This window comes from Schistocerca cancellata, chromosome 8, assembly GCF_023864275.1.
Source record: "Schistocerca cancellata isolate TAMUIC-IGC-003103 chromosome 8, iqSchCanc2.1, whole genome shotgun sequence".
Lineage (NCBI taxonomy): Eukaryota > Metazoa > Arthropoda > Insecta > Orthoptera > Acrididae > Schistocerca > Schistocerca cancellata.
Window position 1 is genome coordinate 452,988,376 of NC_064633.1, and position 12,804 is coordinate 453,001,179.

The window sequence follows — 12,804 nt, forward strand, 5'->3', positions numbered from 1 at the left end:
ATACATTTGGCTGTAGTACAGCGTTCACGAGGTATAAAAGGACAGGGTACTGGCGGAGCTATCATGTGTACTAAGGCGATTCGTATCGTTTCCGACGTGATTAGGGCGCGTGACGGTTATTAACAGACTCTGAAAGCCAAATGTCTTCTCTTAACGAGCTAGAGCAGCGGTGATTGCGTAGAGTTGTCACTACTAACACACAACCAGGGCTGCGTGACATAACCTCAGAAATCAATGTGAGATCTGCGACGAATAGACCAGTTACGATAGCGTGGCTAAAAGTGTTAATGGGCTATGGCAGCAGACGGCCAACCCACGTGCCTTTGGTAAAAGCACGCTTCTCCTGGGCTTTTGGGTATATCGGTTGGATCCTAGGCGACTAGAAAACTGTGGCCTGGTCAGATTAATTCCTAGGCTACTAGAAAACTGTGGCCTGGCCAGATGAGTCCCAATTTCAGTTGGTAAGAGCTGATGGTGGGATTACAATGTGGCGCAATTCGCACGAACCCATGAACACACGTTGTCAACAAGGCATTAGACAAGCTGGTGGTGCCCCCAAAATGGTGTGGGCTATGTTTGCATGGAATGAACTGGGTCCTCTAGTCCAACTGAACCCATCATTAGCTGCAAATGGTCATGTTCGGCTACTTGGAGAACACTTACAATCGTACTTGGACCTCATGTCCCCAAACAATGATGCACAATGTCACTGGGCCACAACTGTTCGCGATTGGTTTGAAGAACATTTTGGACAATTCGAGCCTATGATTTGGCCACCTAGATCGCCCGACACGAATCCCATTGAACATTTGTTGGACATAATTGAAACGTCAGTGCGTGCACAAAATCCTGCAGCGGTAGTACTCTCGCAAATATGGACTGCTATAGAGACAGTTGTTGTTGTTTTGGTCTTCAGTCCAGAAACTGGCTTGATTCAGCTCTCCGAGCTACTCTATTCTGTGCAACCATCATCCCTATGAATCTGCTTAGTGTATTCATCTCTTGGTCTCCCTACACGCTGCCGTCCAATACTAACTGGTGATCCCTTGATGCCTCAGAGCATGTCCTACCTACCGATCCTTTCATCTAGTCAAGTTGTGCCACAAATTCCTCTCCCCAATTCCGTTCAGCACTTCCTCATTAGTTACGTGATCCACCCCTTTGATCTTCAACATTCTTCTATAGCACCACATTTGGAAAGCTTCTATTCTCTTCTTGTCTAAACGATTTATCATCCATGTTTCATTTTAATGGCTGCACTCCATACAAATACTACCAGAAAAGACTTCCTCACACTTAAAACTGTACTTGATGTTAAGAAACTTCTTTTCTTCAGAAACGCATTCCTTGTCATTGCCAGTCTACATTTTATATTCTCTCAACGTCGACCATCATCAGCGGTTATTTTGCTTCCCAAATAGCAAAACTCATGTACTCCTTTAAGTGTCTCATTTCCTAATGTAATTCCCTCATCATCACCTAATTTAATTCAACTACATTCCATTATCCGCAATTTGCTTTTGTTGATGTTCATCTTATATCCTCCTTTCAAGACACTGTTCAGTTCAACTGCTCTTCAGGTCCTTTGCTCTCTCCAACAATATTACAATGTCATCGGCAGACCTATGGTGGTATGGCTCAGTATTCCTGCGGGGACTTCAAACGACTTGTTGAGTCCATGCCAGGTCGTGTGGCTGCATTAATTTGTGAAGTGCACGTTAATAAGGTATATAGGTCTAAATCTTTCACCTGTTGGGTAGAAGAAATAGAGACTTGCATCTTATTTTCATATAGATTTAATTTTATTTATTAATTATTTAATGTCATTGCAGAAATGAAGATCATATTAGAAAATAGGGAAGCAGTTTTACATGAATCACAGTAATTTTGTCAAACCAGCTAGCTTCTACATTGATAACTTATGACAGGGTTTAGCACAACGAAGACAATCCTTGGAAAAAAAAACACCCGTGGAGATTACAATGTGGATTCCGCAGCCGCAGCCTGTACATTTTCTCTCTTTGCCAAATTTCTCTCGGCCGATGAACACAATTCTTGCCCTGGACCGATGACATCGGGGTTCCACCGTGCTAGTAGTCTCTCCCTGAGCAAAGGGAGAGTTGCATCGTTGCAAACGAATAAAACGAAAAGCAGTGGACCCTGTACCATCGTAGCTATATGGACATAGTACACGTACTGCGCTATGCCTTGTGCCTGGTGGAAGCCAATTCTAACAATCGTGCCTATGCCACTTAAAGTGACAGTCTTAGCTGACATGTAAAGAATTAGTGTCTTTGAGCCAAACGCCTCTTTACTATAAATTTTGAGCTGCCGCATGGAATTCCGAGTACGTCGGTACATGTATCCCACCAGTCCAAGGCAAACCATATTGTAAGTTACTGACAGGGAAATTCCCACGATGAATATTACCCGACTGTGCAACAGGTAATATTCGCTCGTTCTTTCCAAAGCAATGGTTGCCACCAGTACTACGCTCCAGGGTATTAGCGAACACAACAGCTGACGGCGGAATACCTTCCTCGCTTCAGCACGATCTAGGTCGCTAGGAAGCCTGAGGTGACGAACGCATGCGTACATTTGGTAGCAGAATGAGTTGAGCCAGATACAGTTCAGAAGAGTTAGTGCGCTATCGATCTGCACCGTCGTAGATAAGTCAGGTACACCTGCCATACGATACAAGACCTCAGAAAACAAGATCTGGACCATACCTGTTATCTGAAAGGACAAGAATATCTTTCCGGGCAAGTTACGTAAATTGGGAAGGTACACGTACACTGCGGCAGTCAAAAGTCGGAAGAGAATATTCACTGCTACAAATGTTATTTCTAAAGGTTCTAAGCCCTCGATTTTAAAATCCCTGTACTTCAAGGTGCCACTGTTTAGACTGTCTTTGTAGCTCAGTATTCTGTTTGTCGGCTTGTCTTTGTTCCGTATATTATACGTACAATATGGTGAGTAAAATCCACGGTGGTCCATGAGGGCGCTACATGCCTCGACATAAGTTGTGGAAGCAAAATCGCGACACTTCAGCAGGAGAATAGCTCTGCAAACAGAGCAGACGGCGTCGGTTGCGTTGAGTTGCGGACAGGGTTGGTCGTCAGGACCACCGAAAACGCAGCGGGCATCGCGCACAGACTGAATCATACTAAAGGGGACATCCTGGCAAATGCTGACCGAGTTGACAGTCATCCAGGCGAAGAGGCAGAGGTTGACGTTGGCCCTCTGCGTGTAGGCCAGGTAGCTGGTGACGGGTATGTGGGGCGACCCCTGCGACAGGTCATGCCACAGCTGCACACGGCACTGCTCGCGCCGCTTAATGGTTTCCGGAGGCAGGTCTTCCAGTGGGCACGTGGGGTGGTCCAGGGCGTTGGCCAACAGCTGCATGCAGCCAGTGTCCACGGACAGCGCAGCGTTGCTTTTGTCCTCCAGCTGCCACTCCTCGCCTGCAAGATCAATGACACCAGTTGGGTGGTGGTTGTCGTCGTACGCTGAATGTGCCAAAAATGCGGGCAACTTTCAACCGTAAACGGTTATCGTATTATGCATGTCGCTACCAAACAATCCCATATATGAGTATCTCAACAAAGCACGTCATTCTTACACTGCCAGCTGGTGTGAACTGAATAAGTGTTCTTCAGTATTCTCAGACACTTACGTTGATTATATGAAGCTGGTATCTGTTCCCGAAAGAACATTTACCACTGATAACTGTGCAGCTTCTCTAGTATAAAATGATAATTACATCGAAACCCTTAGCTGTCGATAGGTGTTGGTGATATACATCAATGGGGACACCAGAAGATATGTGCTCCAACCAGGAGTCAAACCCAGGATGTCCTGCTTACATTGCAGATGCTCTATCCGTTTGAGCCACCGAGGAGCACAGAGGATAGTGCGAATGCAGGGACGTATCCCTTGCACGCTTCCCGTGAGACCCATATTCCCAACTGTCCACAACCTACATTCGTAGTGTTCCTAATATGAGGGTCACTCCAAAAGAAATGCACACTGCTTTTTTTTAAATCCATCTTTTATTCTACATGTCTGAAAGTTTCAGTGTGTAGATACGTTCTTTAGGAACAATATTTTCATTTCTCTACATAATTTACATCCCTCTCAACTGACTTACGTCATCTTGGAACCAGCGCCTATATACCCACACGGTAAAATTCTGGACCAACCTGTTGGAGCCACTGTTTGACAGCGTGCACAAGGGAGTCATCATCTTCAAACTTTGTTCAACGAAGAGAGTCTTTCAGTTTCCCAAAGAGATGATAGTCACATGGAGCCAGGTCAGGACTGTAGGGCGGGTGTTTCAGTGTTGTCCATCCGAGGTTTGTGATCGCTTCTACATCTACATCTACATCCATACTCCGCAAGCCACCTGACGGTGTGTGGCGGAGGGTACCTTCAGTACCTCAATCGGTTCTCCCTTCTATTCCAGTCTCGTATTGTTCGTGGAAAGAAGGATTGTCGGTATGCCTCTGTGTGGGCTCTAATCTCTCTGATTTTATCCTCATGGTCTCTTCGCGAGATATACGTAGGAGGGAGCAATATACTGCTTGACTCTTCGGTGAAGGTATGTTCTCGAAACTTCAATAAAAGCCCGTACCGAGCTACTGAGCGTCTCTCCTGCAGAGTCTTCCACTGGAGTTTATCTATCATCTCCGTAACGCTTTCGCGATTACTAAATGATCCTGTAACGAAGCGCGCTGCTCTCCGTTGGATCTTCTCTATCTCTTCTATCAACCCTATCTCGTACGGATCCCACACTGCTGAGCAGTATTCAAGCAGTGGGCGAACAAGCGTACTGTAACCTACTTCCTTTGTTTTCGGATTGCATTTCCTTAGGATTCTTCCAATGAATCTCAGTCTGGCGTCTGCTTTACCGATGATCAACATTATATGATCATTCCATTTTAAATCACTCCTAATGCGTACTCCCAGATAATTTATGGTATTAACTGCTTCCAGTTGCTGACCTGCTATTTTGTAGCTAAATGATAAAGGATCTATCTTTCTGTATATTCGCAGCACATTACACTTTTCTACATTGAGATTCAGTTGCCATTCCCTGCACCATGCGTCAATTCGCTGCAGATCCTCCTGAATTTCAGTACAATTTTCCATTGTTACAACCTCTCGGTACACCACAGCATCATCTGCAAAAAGCCTCAGTGAACTTCCGATGTCATCCACCAGGTCATTTATGTATATTGTGAATAGCAACGGTCCTATGACACTCCCCTGCGGCACACCTGAAATCACTCTTACTTCGGAAGACTTCTCTCCATTGAGAATAACATGCTGCGTCCTGTTATCTAGGAACTCCTCAATCCAATCACACAATTGGTCTGATAGTCCATATGCTCTTACTTTGTTCATTAAACGACTGTGGGGAACTGTATCGAACGCCTTGCGGAAGTCAAGAAACACGGCATCTACCTGTGAACCCGTGTCTATGGCCCTCTGAGTCTCGTGGACGAATAGCGCGAGCTGGGTTTCACATGACCGTCTTTTTCGAAACCCATGCTGATTCCTACAGAGTAGATTTCTAGTCTCCAGAAAAGTCATCATACTCGAACACAATACGTGTTCCAAAATTCTGCAACTGATCGACGTTAGAGATATAGGTCTATAGTTCTGCACATCTGTTCGACGTCCCTTCTTGAAAACGGGGATGACCTGTGCCCTTTTCCAATCCTTTGGAACGCTACGCTCTTCTAGAGACCTACGGTACACCGCTGCAAGAAGGGGGGCAAGTTCCTTCGCGTACTCTGTGTAAAATTGAACTGGTATCCCATCAGGTCCAGAGGCCTTTCCTCTTTTGAGCGATTTTAATTGTTTCTCTATCCCTCTGTCGTCTATTTCGATATCTACCATTCTGTCATCTGTGCGACAATCTAGAGAAGGAACTACAGTGCAATCTTCCTCTGTGAAACAACTTTGGAAAAAGACATTTAGTATTTCGGCCTTTAGTTTGTCATCCTCTGTTTCAGTACCATTTTGGTCACAGAGTGTCTGTACATTTTGTTTTGATCCACCTACCGCTTTGACATAAGACCAAAATTTCTTAGGATTTTCTGCCAAGTCAGTACATAGAACTTTACTTTCGAATTCATTGAACGCCTCTCGCATAGCCCTCCTCACACTACATTTCGCTTCGCGTTTTTTGACTGATATGTGGCCGTGCATTGTCGTGTAACAGCAAAACATACTGCTTTTGCAGATGTGGTCGAACACGACTCAGTCGAGCTTGAAGTTTCTGCTGTGTCGTCACATGCATAAGAATTTATGGTGGTTCCTCTTTGCATGACGTCCATAAGCAACAGTCCTTCGGAATCGAAAAACATCGTAGCCAAAACTTTCTAGAAGAAGGTGTGGTTTTAAATTTATTTTTCTTGGGTGAATTTACATCATGCCACTCCAATGATTGCCTCTTGGTCTCTGGTGAAAAATGAGGGAGCCATTTTTCATCACCTATCACAATTCTTCCAAGAAATTCATCTCCACCACTCTCGTACTGTTCCAAGAGTTCGCTGAATAGCGTTTTTCTTGTTTCTTTGTGAGACATCCTGGGAACCCACGTGGCACAAATCTTTTTTAACGGCAACACTTTCAGTATTGTGCAAACACTTCCTTCCCTTATCCCAACGTAGCGTGACAATTCGTTCACTGTGATGCGTCTGTCAGCAGTCACCAATTCATTAACTCTCTGCACATTGTCTGGAGTGTGTACAGTACGAGGACTGCCGCTGCGAGGACAATGCTCAATGTTGTCGTGCCGGCTTTCATCACCTAACCTGCTTGCCCACCGACTAACTGTACTGCGATCGACAGCAGCATCTCCATACATCTTTTTCAACCTTTTGTGGATGTTTCCCACTGTCTCGTTTTCACAGCACAGGAGTTCTATGGCAGTACGTCGCTTCTGACGAACGTCAAGTGTAGCAGCCATCTTGAAGACATGCTGTGACGGCGCCACTCACGGGAACAGGTTGAACCAAGTTTGAAAACAAGAGGGAAGGATGTATCTACACACTGTAAAACTTTCACACATGCAGAATGATAACTGTATTTTTACAAAAATAGTGTGCATTTCTTTTGGAGTGACCCTCGTAGATATTTGCCCATCCAGTGGTATCTATTCTTTCGGGAACAGATACCATCTTTATACAGTTAAAGGCTACCTGGCCATTGACCTCCTTCTGTGCGAATGCGCACACTTTGCCCGAACTCTTACTTGACTCGTCAGCTTAGGCTGGCGCGAGTAATGAGTGAATGGGCAAATACCTATTAGGAACACTACGAATGTAGGTTGTGAACTATTGGGACTGTGGGTCTCACAGGAAGCGTGCAAGGGATAAGTCCCTGCAGTCGCACTTTCCCCTGTGCCCTCGGTGGCTCAGATGGACAGAGCGTCTGCCATGTAAGCAGGAGATCCCGGGTTCGAATGCTGGTCGGGCCACACATTTTCAGCTCTCCTCATTGATGTATATCAACAACACCCGTCGGCAGCTAAGGGTTTCGATTTAATTGTCATTTCACTTAGGTTGAAGTTGTTGTTTGTCGTATTTTGTTACTATCCTGAAACTTTATATGCTGACAGTGAAATGGCGACCATTTTTAAATTAATTTTAATTACGGTGTGGGTGTATAAATGTAAACTAAAGCCTCAATATGCTTAAAATAATGAAGGTAAATTAAGTAATCACTAGAAAGAAGGAAACTAATCGTCCACATACTATGAGCTATAATTTTGTACCACCATTTTTGCTCCATTCTTCACAGCTGCAAATGCTAGTTTCAACAATCAATTCTAATTACGCTGCAGTCCTCTTCTAAACTTTACAGGACTTATTAATTCGTACTCTTTCAATATTAATATTTGTTAACATGTCATTTAATGTTTGGAATAAATCATAATTAATTATTCATGTTTTGTAGTAATAAGCAACATCCTTTGTTACGTAAATGGCCTCAAAAACTGTACCTGATAAGAAAATTACAAGCACAATTGGTACACGTTCATATTCAAATACTATCACAGAAAAGCTTGCAGAAACTTTTGAACTGATAAGGGCTGTCGAAATCACGTGTTGTTGTTGTTGTGGTGGTCTTCAGTCCAGAGACTGGTTTGATGCAGCTCTCCATGCTACTCTATCCTGTGCAAGCTTCTTCATCTCCCAGTACCAACCGCAACCTACATCCTTCTGAATCTGTTTGGTGTATTCATCTCTTGGTCTCCCTCTACGATTTTTACCCTCCACGCTTCCCTCCAATACTGAATTGGTCATCCCTTGATGTCTCAGAATATGTCCTACCAACCGATCCCTTCTTCTAGTCATGTTGTGTCACAATCTCCTCTTCTCTCCAATTCTATTCAGTACCTCCACATTGGTTATGTGATCTACCCATCGAACCTTCAGCATTCTTCTGTAGCACCACATTTTGAAAGCTTCTATTCTCTTATTGTCTAAACTATTTATCCTCCACGTTTCACTTCCATACATGGCTACACTAAATACAAATATTTTCAGAAAAGGCTTCCTGACAAATCTATACTCGATGTTAACAAATTTCTCTTCTTCAGAAACGCTTTCCTTGCCATTGCCAGTCACATTTTATATTCTCCCTATTTCGACCATCATCAGTTATTCTGCTCCCCAAACAGCAAAACTCATTTACTCCTTTAAGTGTCTCATTTCCTAATGTAATTCCCTCAGCATCACGCGATTTAATTTGACTACATTCCATTATCCTCGTTTTGCTTTTGTTGATGTTCATCCTATATCCTCCTTTCAAGACACTGTTCAGTTCAACTGCTCTTCCAGGTCCTTTGCTGTCTCTGACAGAATTACAATGTCATCGGCCAACCTCAATGTTTTTATTTCTTCTCCATGGATTTTAATTCCTACTCCGAATTTTTCTTTTGTTTCCTTTACTGCTTGCTCAATATACAGATTGAATAAAGTCGGGGATAGGCTACAACCCTGTCTCACTCCCTTCCCAACCACTGCTTCCCTTTCATGCCCCTCGACCCTTTTAACTGCCATCTGGTTTCTGTACAAATTGTAAATAGCCTTTCGCTCAATGTATTTGACCCCTGACATATTCAGATTTGGAAGAGAGTATTCCAGTCAACATTGTCAAAAGCTTTCTGTAAGTCTACAAATGCTAGAAACGTAGGTTTGCCTTTTCCTAATCTATTTTCTAAGATCAGTCGTATGGTCAGTATTGCCTCAAGTGTTCCAACATTTCCACGGAATCCAAACTGATCTTCCCCAAGGTCGACTTCTACCAGTCTTTCCATTCATCTGTAAAGAATTCGTGTTATTATTTAGCAGCTGTGGCTTATTAAACTGATAGTTCGGTAATTTTCACATCTGTCAACACCTGCTTTCTTTGGGATTGGAATTATTATATTCTTCGTGAAGTCTGAGGGTATTTCGCCTGTCTCATACATCTTCTTCACTAAATGGTAGAGTTCTGTTACTCCAGAATCCCATAGGGAGTTGTAAATGAACAGAGTGGTCTAATAGGGCACAGGTTAAATTATAAATTATTCGTAAAAGCGCTGCACACGAAAAAGTATGGTCGCCCTACAGTGTCCTCAGTACAAGATGAGCTTGCGTTTTTACACCACACTGAAGCTGTCAGCCATTTCGCATTTCCTATCGATATATGATTTGAGGTCCATTCTTAAGAACTACGAGGGTTGGAACTTTAATAGAGGCAAATATTTATTTACAACATACACAAAGCAGACACATGTTTCGAAGTTTTCCTGTCCCTGTGTATAACCCGTTGCCAGCAATGTGGAAGTCGTAGGGCACATGCAGCAGCGCCAGATGTGTTGATACACCGAGTGGAGCGGTCTACTTCCTGACGAATCTCTGTGAAAGTTCTGAAACGAATGCCATAAAGAGGTTCCTTCATCTCAGGAATCAAGCCCCTTCAATCGACCAAATCAGTCGCAAGCTGTGCCACACGAGACCGGACATTCTCCTGCAAAATGATGGGCGGATCTGTGCAGAAAGTGTAGGCGCTTCTTTGTCTAAGCTGTTCATTTTTGAAAAACAGCCTGCAATCCACCACAGTCCCAGGACTTAAGCCCTTGTGATTTCAACTTGATTCCTAACATGAAGGAAGCACTACTTGGCAATCGTTTCAGATCTGTTACAGAGATTCGGGAAATAGACCGCTCCTCTCGATCTATCAACACAACTGGCGCTGCTAAAACTATCCTACAAGTTCCACATCACTGACAACTGGTTACACACAATTCTGGTGACTACTCTGAAGGACCGTAAAGCTTTGAAACATTTAACAAGTTTGTTTGTGTGTACATCCTGCGTAGAAAGCATATAAATACTTATTTTGTAAATAAAACTGCCTTTTCCTGCTGCTAGTTACTTTATTTACCCCATACGCGTTTCGCCTTCTCCTGTTCTAAGGCGTCTTCAGTGGGATCTACGACGACACAGTTTTGTAAGTTTTAGATACATTATTAAACAGTTCACTACGTGATTTTTTTGTAAAAAATGTAATTACGATTTGCTGATCTGCGTTTCCTCACATCTGGTCTGAAGGTCGCACTACCACTTTTATCACTGCCATATAATCACATTTTTGTGTTCTCGCCTTCCACACACTGTTCAAAGTGTTTCTCGCTCTAGTTTGTGGTGGACTATTGTTCTTTTGCCACTCGATACAACTATTTCGTCGCACACTGTTTTTCACAACGTAAATATTGCAACTCCATTACGTGTTTCATCTTCTTTGGTATGTTTACCTATTTGTTGCCAACCTAACGAAGTATATGTTCGAGACTAACTTCTATTTACGATGTTTATACCGTGTGTGTGTGTATGAATGAGAGAGACTTTATAAGTCACATACAGTCGCTGAGTGCATCCACTTTCCGAATGGAAGGTAACCTGAGAATTGAGGTAATTACTTCTACGGCAAGGGATCGTGGCAGGAAGACAAAACTCTCAATTAAAGCCGGAAAATTTCGACTGAGAAAATAAATGACCATCAAGAGAGACGGCAGAAACAGAAGTAACAAATGAAACTGGCGAAAGAGATCAGAGCGGTTCTAGGCGCTTCAGTCTGGAACCGCACTACCGCTACGGTCGCAGGTTCGAATCTTGCCTCGGGCATGGATGTGTGTGGTGTCCTTAGGTTAGTTAGTTTTAAGTAGTTCTAAATTCTAGGGGACTGATGACCTCAGATGTTAAGTCCCATAGTGCTCGGAGCCATTTGAACCATTTGAAAAGAGGTCAGAGCAATTAACAACCCAGAAGTGACACCACATAGCGATGTCGATTTTAAAATAGTACTAGGTGACGAAACCAAAGTCAGTATTGTGTCATCAGGGACTGGAAGTCGATCAGGCTGGCACAGATACAAAAGTGCATGATCTAAACAAATGTCAATAGGGGTGATTATTTGTCAACTACGATGAATTATACCTTAGCGATGCCGGTTTAAAAATGGTACTCGATGACGAAACCAGAGTCACTATTGTGTCGTCAGCAACTCGCTATAGACCAGGTTGGCTAAAGAAACAAAGGTGTGTGATCTAAAAATTGTTAATAGGGATGATTATTTATCAACTACGGTGAACTATACCTCGGTGCGGTTGCAAGTATCGAGAAAAACAGGTCGTAAGTTAATGTATCGGGTAAGTCCTATATGAACTGGAAGTGACCTGCTGCAGAAGATGAACTTTGATATGACGTTGGAAATGCAGTAGAAGGGATTTCTGAGTCCAAGGAACTATCAACACATGGACTTTGACTGATTCTGGATTGCCAAAATAATTTTTAAAAGCCATATAAGGCAACTGCATCAATACATTAAACGATTACACGTATGAGAAAAAAAAAACCACGCACCACGAAGGAATTATCCGAATGGGACAGAAATCAGTAGATGTGATATACATGTAAAGATCAGGAAAATTGGGCTATTTATTCAAGAGCAATAGCTTCACAAATTGAGCAAATCAATAACAATCTTTGGTCCTTATGTAAGCATTTATTCGTCTTGGCACTGCACTGACTGTTAGAGTTGTTGGACTGCTCCTGAGGGATATCGTGCCAAATTTTGTCTGATTGGCGCGTTAGATCGTCAAAATCCCGTGATGGTTGGAGGGGCCTGTTGTTGTGGCTGTTTTGTTGATGGAGAATTCGTGTTTTGGGTCTTGAACGTAGTAACCCAAGAGTGTTACTTTATTGTGATAGATCCTAGTGTATATCCAAGGAATATTCGCTTGTCCCTTTAGCGATAATACGCCCTAGCGTTTTTTAGATATAGACCACGAACACTGAATGTACCACATAGCGCTCACGTATTGTTGTTGATCGTGTCGAGTGACCACTCAACCTAGGGACTGTAATGGGACTGCTAACGCCAAAATCTGCAGAACGTGTGAACTCTGAACAAATGTAAAATTGTGTGGTTAAAAGTGATGGTGGCACCTAGCTCCTTTTTTCCTTCTTTTTTGTTTTGTTTTTTAGTGCTGTCCGTCAGTGGTACTGTAAATTTTTTGCTTGTACTCGTACGCTACTCCGATTTCAGTTCTACGGCTTATATTTGAAACAAATAGGAAAGGCGTTAAGTATATACACTCCTGGAAATGGAAAAAAGAACACATTGACACCGGTGTGTCAGACCCACCATACTTGCTCCGGACACTGTGAGAGGGCTGTACAAGCAATGATCACACGCACGGCACAGCGGACACACCAGGAACCGCGGTGTTGGCCGTCGAAT

The 12,804-nt window shown here is 43.2% G+C and overlaps 1 protein-coding gene across 1 annotated transcript in view; it reads right to left on the reverse strand.

Annotated features, from left to right (window-relative positions):
• Nucleotides 1-1,833: 1,833 nt before the first annotated feature.
• LOC126095171 (uncharacterized) overlaps nucleotides 1,834-12,804 on the reverse strand; it is a 98,289-nt gene continuing 87,318 nt past the window's right edge. The window contains exon 7 of the mRNA XM_049909899.1: nucleotides 1,834-3,464. Within this exon, the coding sequence (XP_049765856.1) occupies nucleotides 1,978-3,464 (1,487 nt within the window). The 3' untranslated portion in view covers nucleotides 1,834-1,977. The remainder of the gene's footprint in view (nucleotides 3,465-12,804) is intronic.